The following is a 26,079-nucleotide window of genomic DNA, read 5'->3' as shown; positions in this document are numbered from 1 at the left end:
TTGAAAGACCCGTAGTGTGATCAAACCTGAAAAGCTATTGGCTTCACAACCTGTTAAGGACTGGAAGCTATAAAGGTCAGTCCGCCGGTCATCTCAATATCATGAGGAAAGGATGACTCTTCCCAGTGGCAACAGTGCTATTCTGCACTTAATAGTATATGTCAAAAGGTGTCAAGTGTAGCCTTAAGATGGTACAGATTAGGAAGAAAAAGCCACAGTGCTAAAAACTCTCCTTAGTAGATGATTTATGCAGAAAAAGATAACAAAAGAGCCAAACTCTAACATCAGGGAAGGGAAAAGAGCCAAGCAAGATCTTTCCAGACGAAAATCCAAAGGGAATTCTGACTGCAAATAGCAAAAATCAGGGACATAAAAACCAGCAAATTTTCAAATTATGAGAGGAAAAATAAGTGAGCAATTGCCTTGTGACACATCCATCACTCGTTAAGGCCTCCTTTCAAAAAGGAGCTGACTTCCCAAGAAAATTCCCAACTTCATGAATTGGGAACTTCAGGCTGCAACCTCTGCACAGACCACCATCTTTGGAAGTGCTCTTCATAAGGCTTGATTACACCCCTTTCTTCCAAGCAATAGAAGAAACCCAAGTTTGGTGGCTTTCCTCTGATGCAGGACTGTGCAGCCAAGGTGCTGGCCTGCCCTGCTATTGCTCCGCGCAAGACGCACAAGTTGAGTGCTCGCAACCATGGAAATGTCAGCGAAGTCTAGGCCATGAGAACTGACACGCTTGCCTTGTCAATGACAGTATTTTATCTCATCGCATGTGCTTACCCACATAAAAAGAAGTGCAGTTCAATACTAGGGCTGGTGGGTCAATACTTTACTTTATCAGTGTATGTATGTATGTATATGTATATTATAAACATGTGGTATTTGCGTAGTGCAAATCTAGCCAAAAAGCAGTGAAGTACAGTAGAGTGTAAAGACAACAGTTAGTCAGTGAGTAAATGTAGACGTTGATGGGTCTTGGCGTATATTAATTTTTTTCTGCATTAGGATGCACTATGTTTTTTTTCTTTTGTTTACCATTTTGTATCTTCTTTAGTTACCCTTGTGTGCTTAACCTATGTTTTCTTGTTATAAGTACTCAAAAAGCCAATAATGATCTTTCTTTGCACCAATAAGAATTATATTTACATGAGATATGCATTAAAACTAAAAATGGTGTCTTTACCTTTCAAAGTACATCTGCTTGCTAGGAAGCACCAGTACAGCTCTAGTAAAATTATATGCACGGATTATATATATTTTTTTATTATTACAAGATTATGTCTAGCTGGCGTGCTTTTGTTTCTTTTTTTTTTTTTGCCATGTATGCTTGCAACAAAAAATGTAAAAATATAACTGTCACACCAGCTGCCCAAGGCTTGATCTATTGGCTTTGCCAGTGCTTGTTATTAGAGAGTTTACCCCAGACAGCCATGAACACTTCCTTTGTTTATTTTACTTTAACCATCTGATGAAGAATAAAGTGAACGTGGAAGTGTGGAGCACTTTTTTATTCTCCCAAACGCCTGCAGATTGGTACAAAAAAATGCATATTATTATAATTGCAAAGAAAATTGTTGTTACTTCGACAGTGCACGGCAGGTGGGTAAATTAAACCATATGAATTCCAACAGAGTGAAAAAGGGTTTGTGCTATCTGCTGCCAATCTGCACACCTGTACTCCTGTGTGTTAAGATTCTATATTGCACAGTGATGATGGTTTTTATCCAGTCTTTGGGGCCACGTACGTCAGTCTATTGTGGTTAAAGCTGAACATCTCAATTGCTTTCATGTATTCACAAGAAGGTTATAGGCAGGGGAGACATGCCAGTTCTGCCCCTCTTGGTGGTAAAGGGAAATCAGCTATATTTATTAGCCAACATCTTTAATAATTCAGGATTTCTCAAGGCAAGTGGACCTTTTTCTCAGTCCAGAACATTGCCCTTAGTGGATATACCCAATGACACGCTCGACTGTAGGATGTGTATTTTAAATAAAAGATAAAGTGTGTTAGAAGAAGTACCAAATTCACTAAGCTTTTTCTCCTCGTTTTTTCTTTCAGGGCAAAAATGACATGAAAAAAACAGTAATTGAAACCTGGAGTGGCTCGAAGGGAAAACAGCCCTACACCTATAGGATTGTGCAGAATGCCACGACAGCCTTCACGTGGGCCTTCCAGAGGGCATCCACGCATGACACGGTAAGGCGTTCACTCGTGATCTCAACAGAGCAGCCTGGTATCATATGGTGCTTCTATCACCCGGGCGGTCTGTAGACGGCTGCCCATAGTACTGCATAACCCTCACCCGGGCATTATACAAGGCAGCTTTATACAATATGAACTTCACCAGGGCATTCCAAAGGTCTGCTCGCACACCACGATCCACATTTCAAAGAACAAGTTTGAAGCAGTTCAAGTAGCTTTTTAAATGTACTAAGCAAAGTGAACAGCACGGTCCGCATTGGATTTCACACTAAGAGTATGGCAATTTAGTGCAATTTACAAAAACATCAGCATGGTTAACTCTCTGTTGCAGTAGCAAGCAGATATATAAATGCCTCGGTGCACACATTAGAAAGTATTGGTGGATTTACACCAACTACATCAAGGACTGTGACTTAGTTGTCTAGAAGGTAGGGAATCTTTATCGCCCATAAATTCCTAAATTATCTAGAGGTTTGAGAAGCTGGACTTTGCAGGTTGTTGCTTCTCTGCCACCTGTAGGTGCTGTCATAGATTTACGTCTGATCGTTTTAGGAAATTGCATTTTCTATGGGTTGTGACTGGAGTTCTTAGGTATATAGGATCCCTTCAGAATGCTGCAGCTCGGAGTGTCCTGCCACAAAAAAAACAATAACCTTCTGCGTTTTACCCTAGATTGGGGGGTGGGAACCACACCACGAAGAAGCTGGTGGCTCAGAAACCCCGAGAATGTTGTGCCATATGTGCCTGATATTGAGGCACTGGGGGGCAACTGAATTGCTCTTTTACCCAGGACTGCCATACTCTCTGACGCCAAGGAGAGAGGTGTGCTTGATCCACCTTGGGCCGCAAATCCCTGAGTGACTCCAAAATGGAGGAGATCTCGCCCTTAATGTCCAGCCTGTCGTAGCAGCGGGAGGCAGAAAGAGGCAGGGTGCCATCATCAAGGCATTCTCCTGAGTTGAGACGCCCTCCACACCCTCATGGACCTAGGAGAACCAGTTTGGGTTAAGGCGGGCACTCGGGCACTGGGTGAGGGGCGGGTATTCCAGTTGCAGCTGTGGGTCGCTTCTCTGGGCAGCATGGTGGCCGATTTGGGCTGCTTCTGTGCTGTTCAAACGCAGACAGTGGGGGCCTGAGCTGCCTGTCCGGAGGCAGATGGGCCTCTGTTACCTCCCTTTTACCAGGTGGGCAGAGGTGTCATTCCCAGTTTCTCGCTGGGCACCCATTATTGCATGCTGACTGAGCAGGGGCAGTGAGCCTGAGCAGAAGTGGCCTCACTTATCTTCAGGTGTGGTTCACCAGTGAACTAATCCGTGCGCACACAGTCCTTGCCACATTTGCATTATTTTTTTATCTCAGTGAAGTTAAGAAAACATGTCTGTTCGAGGCATGTGGGCTGCTGAATTCATATCTGTGCATAGATGGCCACCTAGTGTTGGGTCCGGATGTTTGCACGTTGTTGTCCTGGAAGAGTCTTCGAAGTATCCTTGGATAGGTGACTCCTCCCCTGGACTACAGTGCGCATGGGCATCCCCTCCATCCTCAGATTGTTTTTTTCCGCCATTGGGTTCGGATGTGCTATCTTAGCTCAAGTTAGGAAAAAATTTTGTCGAGGCCAAAAGGCCTTTAGTTCGCGTCGGTACTGTTTTTCGATCGGTTTTCGATACCACCTTGTTAGTTTACTAACTTTCAGGACCGACTTTTTTCGCATTCACCTGTCCATCGACTACTTCGACGATGGAATCGAGGACGCCATTCAAGAGGTGTCCGGTGTGCAATGCGAAGTACCCCCACATCGACGTCCATCCGGTGTGCAACAAATGCCTTTCGCCGGACCACGACGAAACGACATGCATGGCCTGTGCCCGGTTCCGTTCCAAAAAGACTCTACGGAAACGACGAGCGGCGAGACTCGAAGCGCAGCACGCGGCACCGGCACCAGCGGACATCTTCAACGAGGCCGAAGGTGTCGAAGAATTGGAAGTCCTACCCTCCAGTCCCGTTTCCGAACACGACTCCGGATCGGACGAAGTCGACGAATCACTCTTCCACAGAGGTGAAGACGACACCGAGGTAGGAGACGACGAGGAGGCCTTAGGGGCCGAAGAGAGTAGCTCCAATGATGAACAAGGCCTACCTGTTCAGACCGAAGAAAGCCCAGTGCCACAGTCTGTGGCTCCGGTCGAGGGATCGCCTTCGGGCCTTACCCGAGACCCATCCCGCAGTTCTTCGGCCCCGCCCTCGGGCCCGGCCTCGGACATTAAGCGGCAGCCATTACTGCCTAAACCGGCTGGTTTCACTTCTACAAAACCGAAACCGAAAGCTGCACCGGTTCAAACGAAACCGAAACCGAAAGTGGCGCTAGTCGGATCGAGGCCTCCCACGCCTTCGACGCCAGTGAAACGCGTCGGCACCGAGCGCACCAAGAGAGACTTCGGTGCCGAACTTGAAGCGGGCGACGTCGGAGTCAACGTACGGAAAAAGGCCTTCGGCGCCAACAAACCTGCTCAACTCCCGGCGCCGACGCCACCGACACCGAGGACCGCACTGCCTGCTACGTCTCGCATCGCTCCCTCGACAACACCAAAGCCTCACGCATCGAAAACGTCGACGGTCATTTCCACACCTCGACTCGATGAACCACCGGCGCCGAAAAAGTCCACGGCTGCCTCTACGAACCTGGTCGGTGCAAAAGCCTCAAAGGCGCTCCAAACGCGACCCTTTGCGGCACAAAGCAGCAAAACCAAGACGGCGCCCCAGGACCCGTCGGGTTCCGGACCGATCGACGCTCCGGCAGCCTCTTCGGTGCCAGCCAACATTACCTTTGGCTTGCCTCCGTCCACAATCCCGAAAATATTCCAACTCAGGACACGGGTCACCCAGCCCATGATTACACCTGCCGAGACGTCTCCGGCACATGTCATCGACGCCAACACTGGCAGAATGATACTCCACGAGCGGAGAATAACTTCGGAACCACCGTTGGACCCTTTCAGGATCCCACTAAAAAGGAAGCTGCCTGTAGAATCAGAACCTGCCCTTTATGAACCTTTCCACTCATCCTACCAGGAACCACAGTTATTCTCTCCCACACCCTCCGACACGGATGCGTTGGAGGACTACATGGAGGACCAAATCCCCTACCGTGGAGACATGGACCCTGATGACCAGCAGGACCCTGATCACACTTGGGGCGACCCAGTAGACCCAGGTGCACCTCTCGATGCACAGGACCCACAACTCTATGGGGCAAAAACATCTCCCACAGAGGATACTGCAGCCTTCAACGCTCTTATTGAACGTGCTGCCAATAACCATGGGGTGCAGCTTCACTCTGACACCATCGAAGATGACTTTCTTATGGACACTTTCGCATCCTCAGAACGGCATGTAAAGACTCTGCCCATGCTGAAAGGAGTCCTCAAACCAGCCAAGGACATTTTCAAGGAACCCACCAGGGCACGAGTGATAAACCCCAGGATTGATAAGAAATACCGATCAGCACCTGGGGACCCTACTTACATCAGAGGCCAATTACCACTAGACTCCATTGTCGTAGCGAATGCTCGCAAGAGGGCACACTCGCAAACGACAGGTGACGCTCCTCCCCCGGACAAAGAGTCCAAGGTGTTAGAGACCTCTGGCAAGCGAGTTGCCGCCCAAGCTGCCAACATATGGCGCATAGCCAACACTCAAGCGCTCCTTGCTCGCTATGATAGAGCGCACTATGACACACTGGAGCAACTATTCCAACATCTCCCTGACCAGTTCAAGGAAGGCGCAGAAATTCTCATCAGAGAAGGACAGCTACTCACGAATGCTTCCATCAAGTGTGCACTAGATGCCGCTGACACGGCTGCCAGGGCCATAAACACAAGCGTCATGCTGCGACGCCATGCCTGGTTACGAATCTCTGGATTCAAGCCTGAGGTACAAAATAATATACTCAACCAGCCTGTCAACCCCGACTATTTATTCGGGCCGGAGGTTGACACCACCCTTGAAAAGATCAAAAAGGACACGGACACTGCAAAGTCCATGGGCGCCCTCCAAACTCAGTCCTTTCGGAGCGGCTCCTTTCGTCGCCCCGGAAACAAGGGAGCAGGTAGAGGACAGGGGTCACAACAAACGTATAACAAAGGCAATACACAGACCACCTACGATAAAAACACCCGAGGTGGATATCGTGGCTCCAGTACAAAGGGCAGAGGACGCGGCTACGGCAACACCAGGTCCTCCCCCAAAAACAAGCAGTGACGCCCTCTCCCTTCCTCCCGACCACATAACACCTGTCGGGGGAAGGCTACAAAGGTTCCTGTCCACGTGGAACTCCATCACCACGGACAGGTGGGTCAAAGATATTGTCAAATACGGTTACTGTCTAGAGTTAACCTCCACTCCACCCATAATACCGCCAAGAAACCGTCCTATGGCCTCAGAGCACTTAACGCTCTTACAGCAGGAGGTGCAAAGTATGCTTCTAAAAGGTGCTATAGAGGTCGTACCCGTCCACGAGCAGGGTACGGGAGTGTACTCCCTCTACTTCTTGATACCAAAAAAGGACGGGTCACTCAGACCTATATTAGACCTAAGACCCCTGAACCGGTACATTCTTTCAGAGCACTTTCACATGCTCACTCTCCAGCAAGTCCTTCCGCTTCTCAAGCAGGGAGACTTCCTAGCCACGCTGGACCTCAAGGATGCGTATTTCCACATCCCCATTCACCCCTCACACAAAAAATACCTCAGGTTTACTGTTCAGGGTCAGCATTACCAGTTCAAAGTCCTTCCCTTCGGCGTGACAACAGCGCCCAGGGTTTTGACGAAGTGCCTAGCTACGGTGGCAGCACATCTACGGAGGCAGCACATACACGTCTACCCCTACCTGGACGACTGGCTCGTTCAAGCGAAGTCAGCCCAGCAATGTGCCAGCCACATGTCCCGCACCATTCACCTTCTTCACAGTCTGGGATTCTCACTAAATTACCCAAAGTCCCATCTCCAGCCCGCACACGTACAACAGTACCTAGGTGCGACTATAGACACTCTGGCGGCCACAGCTCAGCCAAATTTAGTGAGGATCAACAGCATGCAACTGCTGATCTCCAAGTTCAAACCCAAACACTCACTTCAAGCGCGAGTGTTCATGCAGTTGATAGGCATGATGGCCTCCTGCATCTTCATAGTCCCACACGCGAGATTACATATGCGCCCGCTTCAGGAGTGCCTAGCACGTCAGTGGAATCAGGCTCAAGGACAGCTAAAAGACCTAGTGTTGGTGAGCGGTCGGGCATACAACTCTCTGCATTGGTGGACTCCACAAAACCTTTGCAAGGGCCGACCGTTCCAAGAGCCTGTTCCACAAATAGTACTGACAGCGGACGCGTCTCTCCAGGGATGGGGAGCTCATGTACTCCACTACACAGTGCAGGGACTATGGAGAACACAACAGAAGAAGATGCACATCAACCTTTTGGAACTGATGGCAATCTTCCTGGCCATGAAGGCATTCAAAGTACATCTGTGCAACAAGGTCGTGTTGATCCGGACGGACAACATGACCGCAATGTACTACATACAGAAGCAGGGAGGAACGCACTCTCCACAGTTGTCTCATCTGGCTCAGAGCATGTGGAAGTGGGCGATTCAGAGGAACATGTTCCTCATGGCGGAACACCTCCCCGGCAAGGACAACCAGATGGCGGATCTGCTCAGCAGACACAGCCACCAGATGCACGAGTGGGAGTTACACCCATCGGTACTCCAGCCGTACTTCCAGCAGTGGGGTCATCCGGAGATAGACCTGTTCGCCACAAGCGAAAACGCAAAATGCCAAAGCTTTGCCGCCAGGTTCCCACATCCGCAGTCGCAGGGCAATGCGATATGGAAGAACTGGTCCGGCAGATTTGCGTACGGTTTTCCCCCAGCGCCGTTGATACCGCTGGTGGCTCGCAAACTCAGACAACACTCCCTGACACTCGTCCTAGTTGCTCCTACGTGGGCACGGCAGCCATGGTACACCACCTTCCTCGAACTTTCCGTGGTGCCGCATCAAAGGCTGCGGATCAAACCCGCTCATTTGACGCAGAACCATGGAGAGATTCAGCACCCAGATCCGCAACAGCTGAACCTGGCAATCTGGCTCCTGAAGTCCTAGAGTTTGGCTATCTCAACCTGCCACCTGACTGTATGGACATCATCAAGGAGGCCAGAAGACCCACTACAAGAGCTTGCTATGCAGCCAAATGGAAAAGGTTCGTCATTTATTGCAGTAATAATGACATTAACCCGCTGGACGCATCCATCCAAAACATCATTTGCTACCTATTACACCTATACCGATGCAATCTGGCGTACACCTCTATACGTGTCCATTTGACCGCAATATCAGCCTATCTGCAAACCAGGCAGCACCTCTCTCTATTCAGAGTGCCTGCCATCAAAGCATTCTTGGAAGGACTCAAACGAGTCATTCCACCTAGTCACCCACCGGCTCCAATGTGGAACCTCAACCTGGTCCTCACACGCCTAATGGGTCCACCCTTTGAACCTCTACACTCATGCGAGATTCAATTCCTCACCTGGAAAGTAGCTTTCCTGGTAGCGATCACTTCCTTAAGGAGAGTTAGTGAACTCCAGGCACTAACCGTTCAAGAGCCATTTATACAGGTTCATGCCAACAGGGTCGTACTACGTACCAACCCAAAATTCATGCCCAAATTAATATCGCAGTTCCACATGAATCAGACTATCGAACTGCCCGTTTTCTTCCAAAACCCGCAAACTGTCGCAGAAAGGGCACTCCATACACTAGATGTACGAAGGGCCCTCATGTACTACATCGACAGGACTAAACCCTTCAGGAAGACAAAACAACTGTTCGTTGCCTTTGCCCCGCACCACAAAGGTAACGCCATCTCCAAAGCAGGGATAGCCAGATGGATAGTTAAGTGTATTCAAATCTGTTATCAAAAGGCAAAACGCACATTAACTATTCCACCACGAGCCCACTCAACACGTAAGTTAGGGGCTTCCATGGCTTTTCTAGGAAATATTCCCCTGCATGATATATGCAGCGCAGCCACATGGTCCACTACACACACTTTTACTAAACACTATTGTGTAGATGTGCAGTCAAAACAGCAGGCAGCTGTAGGACAGGCTGTTCTAAAAACTCTTTTTCAGACCGCTGCAGCTGGCACGGGTAGCCGCCGCTAATAGAGGGCACTGCTATACATTCTATGCACAGATATGAATTCAGCAGCCCACATGCCTCGAACTGAATATGCTACTTACCAGTATGCATCTGTTCTTGGCATGTAGGGCTGCTGACATTCATATCGCCCTCCCTCCTCCCCGGCGCCTGTCGCAGCTGCAGCTCTCAGAATTACTGTAAAGCATGGTCATCACTTTCTGTATCTACTCCATCACTGCCACAATGGCGAAAAACAATCTGAGGATAGAGGGGATGCCCATGCGTACTGTAGTCCAGGGGAGGAGTCATCTATCCAAGGATACTTCGAAGACTCTTCCAGGACAACAACGTGCAAACATCCGGACCCAACACTAGGCGGCGATCTATGCACAGATATGAATGTCAGCAGCCCTACATGCCAAGAACAGATGCATACTGGTAAGTAGCATATTCACTTTTAGTGAACCCCCTTCCCCTTTCTTTTTATAATAACACTGAAGCAGTGTTCTGCAAAAAGGCGCAAACCTTAAATGTGTGCCCCTTTTTTTAGGGTGCCTGGGCCTATTTAGCTTCCCAATCCAACCCTGATGAGAACCCCTCTACTCCCTCATGGCCTATTGGATGTGGGGGCTGGTGTTGCAGCTGCATATTGGGCACGTCTCTGGAAGCAGCTTACCACGCTGGCGTACCGTGTAACACCACTTAACCTCCCAATCAATCAATCAATCAGTGAATTGTAAGCACGCTACTCACCCGCAGATCCGTTTAGCCGAAGAGCCAGGTTTTAGGGGTCTTCCTGAAGGTGTTCAGAGAGGGGGCACGTCTGTTGTCTGCGGGGAGCTCGTTCCAGGTTTTGGTCGCGATGTAAGAGCAGGATCTTCCGCCTGCTCTGGCTCTGTGGATGCACGGGATTTCGGGCAGTGCGCGATTGGTTGATTAGAGGTTTCTTTTGGGTACGTGGAAGGTGATTCTGTCCTCGAGATATTTGGGTCCGGTGTTGTGTAGGCATTTGTAGGCGCGGGTGAGGATTTTGAAAGTAATTCTTTTCTCCACGGGGATCCAGTGGAGCTTTTGTAGGTGTTGGCTGATGTGCTCGGCGCTAGGGATGCCGAGGACGATTCTGGCAGCAGTGTTCTGTATAGTCTGGAGTTTGCGGAGTAGGGCCTTGTTTATGCCGGCATAGAGTGCGTTTCCATAGTCCAGTCTGCTGGTCATGAGTGCGTGAGTGACTTTCTTCCTTGACTCGGGGGGGGGGGGGGGGAGGAAGGATCCATTTGAACGTCTTTCGGAGGATGCGGAGAGTGTTGAAACAGCTGGAGGCGACGGCGCTGACCTGTCGGTTCATGGTGAGGGATGAGTCGAGTACGATGCCGGGGTTTCTGGCATGGTCCGAGTGGGTGGGTGTTGTCAGCGTAGGATACGATGTTGAGGCCGTGTTTTCGGATGATGGCAGCGAGGGGGGCCATGTAGATGTTGTAGAGGGTCAGGCTTGGTGTTGACCCCTGTGGGACTCCGCAGGCGGTGTACGCGGGATCGGAGAGGAAGCATGGCAGTCTAATCCTTTGGCTTCTTCCGGTGAGGAATGATCGGATCCAGTCTAGGGCGGTTCCTTGTGTGCCGACGTTCTGTAGTCTGGTGACGAGTGTGGGGTGGGAGACGGTGTTGAAGGCTGCTGATAGGTCGAGTAGGATCAAGGCTGTGGAGTGGCCTTGGTCCAGGAGGGTGCGGATGTCGTCTGTGGCAGCGAGTAGGGTGGTCTCGGTGCTGTGGTTGCTTCGGAATCCAGATTGGGACAGGTCGAAGATGGCGTTGTCTTCGATGAATCTGGTCACTTCCGCTTTGAATGTTTTCCCCGCCACTTTGGCCGCGAAGGGGAGGAGCGAGATGGGCCACTAGTTTTTGAGGTCCGTGGGGTCAGTTGAGGGTTTCTTGAGCAGGGGCCTGACCTCTGCACGTTTCCAGTCGTCTGGGAAGGTGCCTGTTTTGAAGGTGGTGTTAATGGTGCGTTGTAGTTCGGGTGCGATGGCGGTGGTGGCTCTGTGGTAGATGTGTGGAGGGCAGGGGTCGGAGGGGGCCCCAGAGTGGATGCTTTTCATGGTTGAGGTGGTGTCTTCAGCCGTGATCAGTGTACAGGTGGAAATGGTGGGCTGGCTGGTGTCTCGGTGGAGCGGGCCGGATGAGGCGTCTGGTGGATGGTCGATGAAGTTGTCAGAGGTTTTTGATCTTGAGGTGGGAGTAGGTTCAAGCTTATCGCAGAGGTCTTGGGACGGGGTGATGTCTGAGGCTTCGCTGCGGGGGGTTGGTGAATTCCTGGATGACACTGAAGAGTTCCTTGGAATTGCTGGTGTTGGCGAGGATTTTGTTGTGGATGAAAGTCCTTTTGGTGGTTCTGACTCAGTTGTGGTAGTCCACCATAGCTTCCTTGTAGGTGGTGTAGTTTCCGGGTGTCTTGTTGTTTCTCCAGATTTTCTCCAGGCGTCTGCAGGTGCGTCTGGCATCTTGGAGATCGGTGGTGAACCAGGTAGCTTTCCTGGGGTGCTGTTTGTCGGGGTTGCGTAGCGGGTGAGCTTGTCTGCAGTATCGGAGATCCACGTGTGGAATTCCCAGGCTGCTAGGTTGGCATCGGATGTCGGGGTGTGGTTGTCTCGGATGAGGGTGGAGTTGAGTTGTTCGTTGGTGACTTTGCTCCAGTTCCTTTGTGGTGGGCGTGGTGCTGGTTTGGGTGGCTTGGGTTTGTCAACGAGGAAGTGTACGCAGTGGTGGTCGGTCCATGGGGGTTGCGTTGTGTGGCTGAAGTGGACTCTGTTTCTTGCTGCGAAGATGGGATCAAGGGTGTGTCCTGCCCTGTGGGTTGGTGTCATGACGAGTTGTTTAAGTCCGATGTTGGTGAGGTTGTCATGAAGGGTTGTGGAGTTGGGGTCGCTTGGGTTGTCGAGGTGGAAGTTCAGGTCTCCGATGAGTATGTAGATCCGTGAGGCAATGGCGTGGGGTGCAATGAGGTCGGTGATAGTGGCAGCGAAGGGGGCCCGGAGGTCTGTAGGCGAGGGTGCTGCGGAGTGTGGCGTTGGGGCTGGTCTGGATCTGGAAGTGCAGGAATTAGGCGGAGGGGAAGGTTTTGCTGGAGGGGGTGAGGCGGAGGGTGTTTTTGTGGGCGATGGCCAGGCCCCCTCCCAGGTGGTTGGGGCAGTACTTCCTCTGGATCTTATATCCATCCGGGATGGCAGTGTTGATGTCGGGGGTGGAGGAGGCATTGGTCCAGGTCTCCGTGAAGAAGGCAATGTCCAGCAAGAGAGTGTCGAGCAGGTTCTAGATCTCCACGGTGTGTTTGTGCATGGAGCACATGTTGTGGAGGATGAATCTTAGGGTGTTGCAGGTGTTGGCATCGGCGGTGTTGGTGGCCCAGGGGTGGTGAAGGTCTGACGGCAGTGGAGGCAGGAGAACTGGCAGTGGGTCGTGTTTGTCGTGGCCTTTTGGCAGTCTCTGAGTCCTACGGGGTTGAGTGCGTGGAGGATGGCTGTGCTGTAGCGGTGGATGGTAGGAGATCCAGGGTCACTGGTGCTGGTCGCGGTCGGGTCACGGACGGGCGCAGATTGGCTCCGCGCAGCATCCGCCATTAAGTAGGGAAGGGGGAGGGACGTGCAGCTAGGAGGTGGGGACGGTCAGGGGGGAGGGGCTGCGGGGGCAGAGGCGGCAGCGGGAAACAGCGACCCAAAGGAGAATAGAGTGCCACGAAAACACAGGGCACCAGAAAACAAATACGAACAAAAAGGGCACAAGACAAAATGAAACAAAACCAAAACTGAAGGGCTCAAGAACAAAAAAATACAAACAGAAGGGCAATAGGCACTGTAACTGGGCAAGCAGGCAGGCACAGAGCAGAGTGGCCTCGAACCCTACCAGGAGAAGGGGGGTCAGAGGATCGACCGCGGAGCAGAACACAGCGGAGCTGCTGGGGAGAATACAGACCTCAGACCAGAGGTCAGAGGTCTTGCTCGCGCTCCCCCGCAGCAGCCACCATTAAGTAGGGAAGGGGGGAGGGACGTGAAGCTGGGAGGCGGGGACGGTCATGGGAGGAGCTGCGGGGGCAGAGGCGGCGGCAGGAAACAGAGACCCAATAGAGAACTGAGCACCACACGAAAACACAGAGCACCAGAAAACGAATACGAACAAAAAGGGCACAAGAAAAATCGAAACAAAACTGAAGGGCACAAGGCACAAGAAGGCGAAAAAATAAACTGAGTGGGCACAAGAAAAACAAGCATTGGCATAGCCAATAGGTCTCGCCCATGGGCGAGCTTTTGACTTTGGCAATTGGGTGGGAGTGGCGAACGGGAAGGAACAAACAGACAGGGAGAATGAACAATGGAGAGGAAACAGGGACGATAGGGTGGGGGGAGGAGAAAAAGGGATGAGAAAGGGTGGAAGGGAAAAAGGGAGGGACTGGGGATAGCTTAAAACGAAAAGAGAGGGGGCAGATGAGAAAAGGAGAAGAAAGAGGTATGGGAGGGCTGGTGGGAGGTGGAGAAGAAACAGTGATAATTTAAGTCAAGAAACAAAAAACGAATTGAGAGCATGAGATGTACGGGCAAAGCATGCAAATTAGTCAGTAGGTCGACAGCATTTTTCATTATCACCAAAAAGCTTTCCGAAAAGGCCAGGGCACATATAAACAGTGCTGGGGTTAAAAGCATGATCAATGCATAATAAATCTGCACAGAGTAACATCACAGAAAGTAATTTCACACTCCCCTTATGCACTCACAAAAAGGAATAGTCATTTTGCTGTCTGAGCAGAGTAACAATAGGTGCTATATTGGTATATGAATTTAAGCGTATGCATGATATGCATGTATACAATGAATGCATAATTATGTAGATTACATGTCTTAAATCCAAGGAGTCGATGTTTTGGAAACAAAACCCAAATGTTAATAATGTAAGCAAACAGTAATTTGCACGTTACCAAACAGTGAAGAATTGTGCATACTTGCCACCCAATTAAAAAATACGTTAGTCAAACAAATGCACAGGTTGATTACGGAGCTCTAAGTTCAATATTATAATGAACATGTTTAACTCAAGCTGATAATGTGAAATCAAGGGCAATTACCTGTGATAATGAAACAGATTTATCTGTGCTCAAAATGGCCTGCAGGAAAACTTTACAAAGACAAATATACTCACATCCAGTTACATTTCGTAGCAAGTTTAGTGAGTACACAGATTTGGTGTCCACAAAAAGAGGCTCGGCCCATTAAAAATGGAGGTTATCTTTCACCCTGCAGGGTAGAATGTGCCGAAGGTTCTCTAGCTACAGCAGAGGTTCCCTTTCAACACACCAGTGCAGACTGCGCATAAGGCTCTCTTCCCTACTACACAGCAGATAACAGTGGATGTTTCTCGTCCCTACAGTAGGGTAGAGAACACAAAGGGTCAGGCAGCAGTAGAGGTCAGGGCGGACGGAGCTTCCTTACCTGAGAGCAGGGTACCCTGCACACTGAGGTCAGGGATCTCTCGTTTGCCAAGGCAGGGCTGAGAGCGCTGTGTGGCCTCAGTTCTCTGCCCGGGGGCAGGTGACTACACCGGCATTCACACGAGCCCAGGCTTTCCTCGGAAGGGCAGGCTCATCAATGCTCCTACAGGGAAGCGTCTCCCAAGGGAAAGCACAAAGTCCCTTCTGGCCGGAATACATCGAGAGCAGACAGGGCAGCAGCAGCCCGTGGCGGGCATTCACCCGAGGACTTTGCAACATGTCCATAAATCCACCGTAGCGGAGCAGAGGGATTCATCAGACCGGTCCCCCAACACTGAAAGCATGCGCTGTACACACACACACACGCACGTACACACGCAGACACACACACACACACCGCACACACAGAGCAGACAGGATTCCACACATCCCAGACAACCTGTTCTGTGGCCATGGAGATGCCACCCTCCCCGCTGTCGGGGCTATGGTTGTGGTGCCCAGGAAGAACCCACGGTCCAGTGCCAAGGCAGGGCCAAGGCAGGGCCCTGAGGCTGCCGCCTAGTCTGGCACCTACACATGCAAAGCTGATGGCTGTAAAACACGCAGACATGAGGTGTGATACGAAGAACCCAGAGGACGGATCCCCTTGTCTACTGGGTTGTCTCGTTTCCCGTCTTGTCGCCTTTGGTGATGGGCAACGTAAACGGCCTTCTGCCCCTAGGTTTAGAGGGTTTCACCGGACATTCCCTGACGAAGTGTCCGCTTTTCCCACAGTACAGGCATTGGTTCTGCTTCCTCCTTTTTTTCTCTTTCTTGACTGGTCAAGGGCCCTCTTATGCCCCCGATCTGCATGGGGTCAGGAGCCTCGCCCTGGGGAGTGGATTCGTCTTTGGCTTTTTCGATGCCTTTGTCCCCAAAGGACAAGAACCGGTTGTCACTGCCCTTTCCTTTCTCGGTCCTTCTTTCCTGTAGTCGAAAGTTCATTTTTACCACCAAATCGATGAAAGGACCTATTTCGTTAGGCGGGTTGGGTAACTGTGAGATGAGATCCTTCAGGTCATCACGCAATCCCCGATAGAATACTGACACCTTCTTATCCTCAGGCCAATGGGCCTCGATAACAAGCCTACTGAACAGGGTGATGTAATGAAGCAGGTCTTGGCTGCCTTGTTTTAGGTTGAGCAACTCATTGTCTGCGGCCTGCACAAAGGTGTGATGAGCGAACATATGCCGCATGGCTTCCTTAAATGTCGGCAAGTGGTGGAGCATGGGGTCGTCATTTTCTACCAATGCAATGGACCACTGAGCGGCGTCCCCACCCATGTATGATAGAATGTATGCGACCTTGGATGCATCATCGGGAAAAGCCGCGTTTCTGGCCATGAAATGCAGGTGGCATTGATGGATGAATATACCGTACTTGGTGCTGTCACCGTAGAAGCGTTCAGGTGGTGCCAGCTGTACAGGATGGGGTGTGACGACTTGTATGGCTGTATTCTGATTGGTGGCAGCGGAGGACCCCCCAAAGGTAAATGTAGGCTCTCAACAGACCATCTTGTCTGACTCTGGGGCTAGGGGTAGTTCCCCAAGGACTGGTAACCCCGGCTGCCATTTGGCCCTGTAGGGCAGTTATGTCATGGCGTAAACTGAGGTTCTCTGCTTGCATGGCAGCCAGCATGACTGCTATATCTTGCAAAGTAACCTCTGTGTCGCCCATGTCGTCTGGGTGGAATAGTTATCGTGGGCTTCGAATTCTGTCAGGTGCCCCACAAGACTTACCTCTGCTTGTGAAGCGATTCCGCAGAGACGACAAGAGCACCCACCCCTGTACCCACCTGACCCTCGTGGAATATAGGACCCAACAGGGATGAGATGGACGCAGGGATAGGAGCCAGAAAAGAATGTAGAGGCTTGGTGAGTGGGGTGGAACTTGCAGGATATCTCGGTGCCAACTGGAAAACAGAAAATAACCTGATTGGTAAAGAACCCCACTCCCGTCTTCTAAGCAACCCTTAAAACACACACAAAAATGTTCTCCTGCCGGGGACTCACCAGTGCTTCTGTAGACCACGGTACCCAGACATCAGTGCAGCTTCAAAGAAGGATAATCCAGGTGAGGCGCTCCTGCGCGATGCTACCCAAGAAGAACCAAGGGAAAGCGCTCCTGCGCAACGTGCCATACACAAACGTCAAACGATAAGGAACAGCGCTCCTGCGCGTGCTGCACACCCAATTCTTAGGCACACATCAAGTCGTGACATCCCTGAAAGGTAAACTAAAGCAATGACCAATGCTCCAGATCTGTGGAGCTATACCCCAATACAGCGCTCCTGCGCGAAGGGGAAACAACACAACTGTACACAAAATCCAAAGTAAAGCACTCCTTGTGTATGAAACCTTAACCCTTTCCAGTGCGCCTGCAAGGTAAGGGTTACTGTAGGCAGAACACGAACTGCCCGGGATAGCGCTCCTGCGCAGATAGACTTACGTAAAACAAACAAGCGCTCCTGCGCGAGCACCAAATGAACCAAAATAACAGCGCTCCTGCGCAGCAAGACACTCAGATCAGGATGGGTTCAATACCTCGACTTGCACACCTGCGCGGCGAGGGAAGCAAAGCAACAGCTGAATTCAGACGCGTCTGGGCTCTGGGAACTTCCTTCGCGTCTCCAGGGGAATCCGGAAGGATTCGAAGCACGGAGCCGGCGGGAAACGCGATGTTTAAGCGGTTCCCCCGGAAGTGCTTCTGTGACCTATCGTCAGCTGCCAAGGAGTAGACCGGGGCTCAACCTCCACCCGGAAGTGAGTATCCCGGCATATTTGTGTGTGCTTTAGCGGGGATAGCGGGGAACGGCAAGCGCCGCGAAACCTGACAGCCAGCCCAGCGGGCATCTCTTACAATTACAGGAACCGCGGTCGCACTAGTTCCTGTAAAAGCGGGATTTTCTTTTTGAAAATAAAATAATGACTCGCCCCTCATCAAGTGTTCTCCCATGGTATGGGTGACAGACAGTGAAAACACTGGACTAATCTGCCACCTTTAACACAGTCCAGACAAAATTCACCTCAAATTCGCACCCAAAGAACCATCCTAGACTGGATCTCCTCCTATCTCTTCGACAGTTCAAATATCATCTCACTCTCCTATTTCTCATCAGTTCCTTTCCACAACAAATCACAGTACCTCAAGGTTCTTTCTTCTTGCTCCTCCTCTTCAACACGTATCTCAGTCTGCTATCAGACCTCATCAAGTACTTCTATTTAATGTTTTACATTTACGTTGATGACACACATACCATTTTGAAGCTGGAAAACCTGGCCAATCATGATTCTTGTGGACTAGATCCTTACCTCAGACCACTGACCAATGGATGCTGATGAACCTGAAGTTCAGTTCATCCAGAATTGAGCTCTTCATATGTGGATAATAGAAAAAATACCAGCCTAGGACCATCTTTCACCAGAAACGTCATCCCCCTACCACAACCCCTAATGAAGCAGGAAACATGGAAGTTATTGTGAACTTGAGCCTATCACTCACTCTTTAATTGATCTGAGTCACCAGAAGTGCCTTCCACACAGTGCTGATCCTCTGGCACCCTAGTCCTGTCACGCCTGATTAAGTAAACAGACACTCACTAGCAATACCATTCTACTGCTAGGGAGTGACTTCAGAGAATCCAACATTTGCAACACACAACCACAACACTTACACATACGTAGCCACATCGCTCCAGCCCTACAAACTCTGCACTGGCTGCCCACAGCCAAATATGTACCTTCTTCAAAGTACTCTTCATTGTCCTCATGGCTGTCTCAAGCAATAGACCATCTCTCAAGGACTGGGCTCTATGAATGTTTCCATCTTGATTGCCCACAGGAAGGATGACTCCTAATAGCACCAGTGCCACCCTGTACCTAATATACACATGAAAGGTGAGAAGTGTCTACAAAGGAAAGAAAAAACCTCTTTTGCATTATTTGTAGATGTTGATTGATGATATGCAAGCTATGCAACACAGAGTTCTCTAACCAGGGTTTTCTTGTATGTGATCTAGCCTGGAAATTACATCACAGGAAAAAGGTTGACACACCGCAAAGGCAGCCATCTTGGATAGGAATGGATTTAATGGTAACCACGCCTAATTTTTCATGAGTATGGCAGGCTTAGAAAGATGATTCTATCTTTAGCTTCATTCCTTTCCTCCATTTGATGTCATCAGTCCTCCGTGCTCCAACTCTCCACCTGCCAATTCATCAGTCTGGCACGATGCACTGAATAAAAAACAGCCACTTGCTAGTAAAGAAAATGTTCACGCTGCTGTAGAAAAGGTAACTTTGGCTGGTGAAGCAAGAGCAGAACTGCCAGTGCATCCCAAACACAAGGGCCTTTCTCTCTGCAGATGCAAGTCCAAGTGCCCATACCGCAGCCTATGGTGAGGCTCATTCTCTGAGGTAACACCACTTTTTATTGATGTTAAACTTCAAAGATGCTCATAGATTAAACTGGTACCACTACTGACCATCTCATTCTGGATGAAGTCCATGCATCCATGCATCCATGGATCCTCCTTCTCCGTCACTATAGGAAAAGACAAGAAGATCTAAGATCACCTGTAATTCTGTTAGGCAGAAAATACCAAGCTTTTCCCCAACAGATGACTTAAGACCATATCCATTCCAAAAAGCAATTCCCGTTTCCCACACGGTGATGGCGGGCAGCAGCCCAAGGAAACCTATCTCTCACTCTGCTTTACAACACTCAATCATTAAGAGTAGCTACATGTTTGCAGCGACATGATAAGAGCAATTCACTTCTCCTCATCCAAGACACTTCACACATTGGGTACACTTTGAAACCACACTCTTCTAACCTTACACAACAATGATGTTTCAATAATTGTAACCCTCTTTGCTCCACCTTCTGCTGAAATGCAGCTCTTTGTGGCACAATAAGTGTACCACCCTAGTAGTCACACCCAACTCCAAAGCAAACACTTCATGCTTGGGACCACACTAAACATGCACACCTTTCCAGCCAATCCCAGCATGCAAAGTAGTGTACTGTCATGTTATAGCACATCTGCATCTCATCAGGATTATGAGGCCTGATATAAGTGCAACTTCAGTACAATACAATAGACTTCTGTCCAGTCTTTGATGCCCTCCCACATACTGCACTTAAGTCCAACAAAACCAGATCTTTCTTCCCAGTGCCTGCCCCACATTCCCTATGCCACTGGTGTTTGCTCCTACTACTCTACCTCCCTAGTCAATAGCACATGTTCTTGGCAGTATCTTTGACTCCTCTCTCTTTTTCTAAGCAGATTTACCACTTATCCTGTCAGTGCTAATCATATTTGTTGTCAAATGCACCGTTTCTTACTTTTGTAGCCTCTGAAATTATAATCTCTGCACTTATTGTATCTAGTTGTGGATACTGTTCCTCCCTCTTTGTTGGTGGGCCAAGCTACTCCCATACCCCTCTCCATGTGTTTGTTTGTCTGACCTTCTGCCCCCCTCCCAGGGCTTCTGAGCTCTGTTCTCCAGTCTCTTTGCATTGGCTTTCATTTAATGCTCCTAGTCATTTTCATTTTCTTGCAGCGTTTTCAAATTAACTCATGGCTGTGCATCCAACATCTCTATTCTACTATTACTCTTAATTTTCCTACTCCCACTTTTCATTCAGCCTCCCAATGTCTTTTATTCTCTGTACATCCTACTTGTGCCCTCTCCTGCAACTATGCTTTTTCATTCTTTGCTTCTAAACAGTGGAAATCTCGACCCCCCCATACTCTCTGTCGACACACTAAAATTCTTTCTCTCCCTTCATGTCTTTCTTCTCAAATACTGTAGTATTGTTTCCATATGCAGTTCCCTTATTTGTGTGTGTCACTGTTTTGTATTTTGTGTACAGTACTTTGTTAAAAGCACTATTTAACGGCAGTAAATTGAAATGACGAAAACCCTTTTTTTTTCAAGCTATTACTCTGACTGTACTTTGAGTTCAGTGAGTGTAATTACTCTGTTCTAAACTCTCTGCAACCTTGAATGCACCCACTCACTTGCTACCCTTGAAAACTAAAGTGAGAAAAAGGGGGTATGTTTGATGTCCTGGAACATGGTCAAAGGATAATACTCCACCGGGTATGGATCCACATCAGCATGTTGTATCGAGCTGATGTCTGCCACCACCCCCCACAGGCACCCATGTATTTGAGGAGCCTCATCATCAGCAGCCCTGGCAGTAGAGTAGAAGGGTGCTGGCAGGAAGTACCTCTGTACAAAGGCAGGGCCTCGGTCAGTGTCTTAAGTTGTGGCTTAAGTGTGATAAATCAACTCCTTATGTGAGCGCTCTCTAGAAAAGAAAGACCTCGTCACTGGTTGGTGGCTCACAAAAGGCAGTAGCTTAGTTCAAGTAAAGCCAGGCACTGCAGCCCTGATTCTGAGTGGGGTAAGATGGAGTAGCATAAACTCTGACCCCTGCACAAACTCCTGTTTATAGGGATTGGAAATCAAATAATGATGGTTGTAGCGCAGGGAAGCCCGCTGTTGGGTAGCCAGAGACTCCATAAGACTTCGTAAATAAAAAAATAAAACTGTGAACACTTCATCACCACAATTATCCGCTGATACATTTTAGCAGTTCAGATGTGTCTAAATATACTGGGGTAAAGTTGTGGGAAAACTCCGATGCATGGGGATGTGGTGTGGTAAAAACCCATTCAGCATGTCATATATAATTTTCCTGCAGTAAACTCAGAATAGGAGTCATTTACCACAACCGGCAAAAACCACACCTTGAGTTATAAGTATTTACCGGGTGCAGTACATACCTCATCATTCACCGGCTACTCAGAATCTTGGTGCATGTGTAGATAAATCTAGACAAAGTTTCTGGTTTTATTTTTCTGTCCTTACTTTTACATCAAATTCTGTATGAAATTAGAGTACCTCTAAGTACATCTGATACAGTTGTCCAGCTCCCGCATGGCCACACTCTGCTTAGTGTAGCAATATATATATTTTGGAATTCTTTAAGCATTTTTGTATTTCTGGTTCCTTATAGTATCACAAAGTGCTTTCAAGTAGGAGAAAACCTGCATACAAGTAGGGAGGTTATGTTGCTGCTAATATGCCCAATGTTTTTTTAAACATGGCAACACACCAGAGAAGGTGATGGCAGGGAAGCCTATCAACATGTTGCAACAGTCGAAGGCTTGAGCAGGTAGACATTGTTAGATGCGTCTGTAATGTCACGTGACCCCACAATCAGCTGGGAAACATTTGTCCACAAGGATTGTTCCTTAAGAAAAACAATAAGCATGAGAGACACAGTACCACCAAGTTGTCCCATTTCATGAGACAACCTAAGCCAAGCACGTCCATTTAATAAACATCACTCTGAATGCTGAGACCTTTACACTTCTACTAATCTGGATCACTAACACATGTCAAGGTAAACACTATCGTTTGATACAAATATCTTGTCAAAGTTATCATTTACCAAAATATTGTGTATCTATACTTATAATGGTAAGTAAAAAGAAGGTGAAAAAATATCGTATTTCACTAATATTGTCCAAAAACATACATAAATGTTTTTTAATGTATATACATTTTAAAGTAGTAATTCTTAAATATTTTAATATACAACATTTATATAATGTAAATTAATTAAATTCCACTAATACTTTCATTTACGATTATCAACAAAAAATATTTTAACGTATTCATTTTTTTAATGTATTACTATAAAAAGCATATACATATATATTTATATATAGAGAGATTTAATATATATATATATATATGTACATAAATTAGATAATACATGAAAAACATTTACAATTCAATGACAAAATATTACATAAATTCCCAAATGAATAAAATACATATAATTTTTTTATAAATAATATAAAAAAATATATAAACAAATAATATATAATTAAGAAAATAAACAAATACTAAAACAAAAATTCAACTAAAATTAGGAAAAGTATTGGAGTACAGGAATATAAGATATACTATTCTCTCTCCAGTTTATGCAACAGTAGGGAAAATGTAGGACTTCAGAGGGGTTAAATTTACTATTCCTACTCCACTCAGCACAACAGTAGGGAAAATGTAGGATTTTGGAGGGATTCGATTTACTATTCTTACTCAAGTCTGCGCAATAGTAGGGAAAGTGTTGGACTTCAGAGGGGTGACATTTGTTAAGCCCACTCCACACAGCACAAAACTACATAATGAATTAAAAATTTTCATTGGTTAATAATGTATTATTAGTTAATTAACTTCCCACCCGATCCCCCTGCAACCTGCTACGACACTATTAATTACAACTAAGAATTAAATAAAACATTCTGATTAACTTAAAATTATAAGGTTTTTGTAAAAAATTATTAAGAATCATACAAACAATAGTACCACATAAAATAATATGTGAACTAAAACACATTAAAATAATTTTTAAATGATTTGTTTTACAACTATATTACTGAAAACAATATTAAAAACAACAATATTCTTAAACAATATTACTTACCTACAGAAACTATAATCTTGGCAACAATTTTTTTGCATCACAATTTTTCTGTATCACAGTATTTTTTCCCCCCAAGTTTTCTCTTGCCCGATTTTTTTTTTTGTCCAAACACCACTAATCCATAAGTACCAGCTTCTATCAGCTTCCTGGACTTCTTGGACTAGAAAGCAGATATTGTTCCGTCCCAGAACTCAGTGTGCTTTAGGACTCTGCCACACCTCCCTGATGAGGCCAGACAAGTCGGAAATTGATTTGGCATTGCTCATGTTCCTGGGCAGAGCACCGTGGCCTAAGGGTTTGGGCTTGACTGCTTTATTGGAGCATGACCAGGGCTGATTTGGTTTGATCACTGCTGTGGCTCTATGAGAAAAAATGATGGATCGAAAGCAGCCAAAAGTAATTATCACTGGTTAAGATTAATTCTATCCCTCTAACCATCAACCTTTTATTTTTACACATTACATCAAGCCACATGGCAGTTGTGAAACTAGGAAGAAAATATGGTATATACGATATACTGGTGGTTAGTAAAACCTGTTTCACACAATTGATTGCCCAAGGGCCATCTAAATTTGCATATATTTTAAATAATTCTAACACTTTATTGCTTAGAAAGTGATGTGAAACGAAGCAGGATGCCAAATACAGTATGTTATTTGGGTAAGTTAGAACACACAAACAGCTCAAGCCAAGCATGGAACAAAGCCACAGTTCAGGATTAAATGTTCCACGGTTGATTCAGGGAAACAAGGTTGGATGAAACAAGGCAGGATGTCAAATAAAGTAAGTCTGCTGAAGTACATCTGTAAAGGAGGGAACAGCCTGCGAACTCATTAAGTTAGAACACGCATTGCTCAAACTAAGCACAAACCAGCTTAGTCCAAGCATGGAACATAGCCAGAGTTTCATTGTAGAATGCTCCTCCGAGAAGCGTTCTTCCAAGCGGGTGGCTACATGGTGCTCATGTTTTCTAGTGCTAGGTCTGGTTGAGAAATTTTACATTCAAAGGACTGTAAGTAACTAGTAGCAGTTTATTGGGCTGGGACATCCCATGAATACAACTACAGTTGCATTGTGGCATGGATGCTTACCGTGCAGCCAAACGGGTAATTTGAGGGGTGGTGGGTTATCATAATCCGACAGTATGTAATGCTACATGTGCACCATGGACTTATTTTTGTTGCAGTCACGTAAATACAGCAACGACTTGGCACGAATCTACTCCATCAAAGTGAACAATGCAATGGATGGGGTGGCCTCCTACTGCCAGCCCTGTGCCCTGGAGTCCTCAGAGGCAAACTCATTGTGCTCTTCCTGCCCTGCTGGGAACTACATTGAACGCGTGTCCAGCACTTGCCATCCATGCCCACCAAAGACCTACCTCAAGGCGCATCAACCCTTCGGACGACAGGCATGCATTCCATGCGGCCCTGGCACTACCGTCAATGAGGTACTGTATCCAGCGTAACCAATTCACTTATAATGTTTGAAGAATCTTTGTTGTGAGATTTACACACCATGAAGAACCCTGCAGCATGTTATTGAAGTGTTTTGCTCCCTGCATCAAGTTGTAGACGGAGATGTGGTGGACAGATACATTTTTTATTGGCAACTCTCATTATTTAGCTTTGGAAAAAGTATGAATCTCCAAATTCGATTACCTCATATGTGACACATACTGGTTTCTATCAGTCATAATGGTTTACTTAGCAACTATATGTCAGGGACTCTGGCACGGACAGCATTTTGGACACAGAGCTGCTCAAGATGACACAGAGGGTTAGTGAAGAAAAGTGAGAATAGAATACAATGGGCATGATCTGCACTAGGCAAGTCAAAGCTCAGACAGAATAGGCACTCATGAGGCAATTCTACATTCAGAAAAACTAGCACCCACGACATGCACAACATACATATAATAAACCACTCAGGAGAAATAAATATTTGTCACATCTGAGGTAATTGAATTTGGCCTGTTTGCCACCTCATATCTTCCTTCATTTGCTTCTTGCCTCACATCAGTTCAAATGTGTGATGCCCCCACAGGTTAAAATCCATCTGGGGTTCTAGAACATATTTGAGAGATGCCTTTTGTAAAAAATTGGGTCAAAGTAATGGTGTAGGAAGGTGGAATCTGACTATATGGTTGCCCCCACTTTTTTCCTGGTGTTTGAATGGTTTATGACTAGTCTGGCTGGGATCCTGCTATCCAGGACCCCATCCTATCTGCTTACTCCCTTAAATGATTGGTGTGCATATTAGATGCACTAGTGATTGGATACTGTGGTGCCTTATGAGCCCCTAGTACATGGTCCCTTAGGTACCTAGGGCATTGGTACTTCACAGGCCTACCAGGGGCTGCAGCATGTATTATGCCACCCCTGGGAAGCATTCACAATCTGACACGACAGGCCTGCTACTGCAGCCTGTGTGAGGTAGTGTTAGCACTCCTCACAGAGGTATAGGTTCCTATATCTCACCATACACACACATATAAACCTATCAGTCACCCCTATGGTAGGCCCTATCAATCCCAAGGGCAGGGTGCTTGGTTTACTATGTGAGGGGGTGCTTCTGCCTGAGCAGGACCCCTCTGCAGCTGGCAGAGTCTATTCTCTGCTGCTGTTTGTGGATGCGGTTAAACCATATAC

At 47.6% G+C, this 26,079-nt stretch overlaps 1 protein-coding gene and 1 long non-coding RNA gene across 4 annotated transcripts in view; one reads left to right on the top strand and one right to left on the bottom strand.

Annotated features, from left to right (window-relative positions):
* The window catches only part of ELAPOR1 (endosome-lysosome associated apoptosis and autophagy regulator 1), an 850,357-nt gene that overhangs the window by 522,824 nt on the left and 301,454 nt on the right, over positions 1–26,079 (top strand). For 2 of the 3 annotated variants that reach the window (XM_085643411.1, XM_085643414.1), the window contains exons 13-14: positions 2,069–2,206; positions 24,615–24,878. In XM_085643411.1, the coding sequence (XP_085499537.1) occupies positions 2,069–2,206; positions 24,615–24,878 (402 nt within the window). The remainder of the gene's footprint in view (positions 1–2,068; positions 2,207–24,614; positions 24,879–26,079) is intronic. The other variant, XM_085643413.1, reaches the window with a different exon arrangement.
* LOC146870610 (uncharacterized) overlaps positions 1–26,079 on the bottom strand; it is a 367,507-nt gene that overhangs the window by 252,657 nt on the left and 88,771 nt on the right. The window lies entirely within an intron of this gene.

Source organism: Triturus cristatus, chromosome 1_1, assembly GCF_964204655.1.
Source record: "Triturus cristatus chromosome 1_1, aTriCri1.1, whole genome shotgun sequence".
Lineage (NCBI taxonomy): Eukaryota > Metazoa > Chordata > Amphibia > Caudata > Salamandridae > Triturus > Triturus cristatus.
This window is presented reverse-complemented; position numbering and strand designations above follow the sequence as displayed.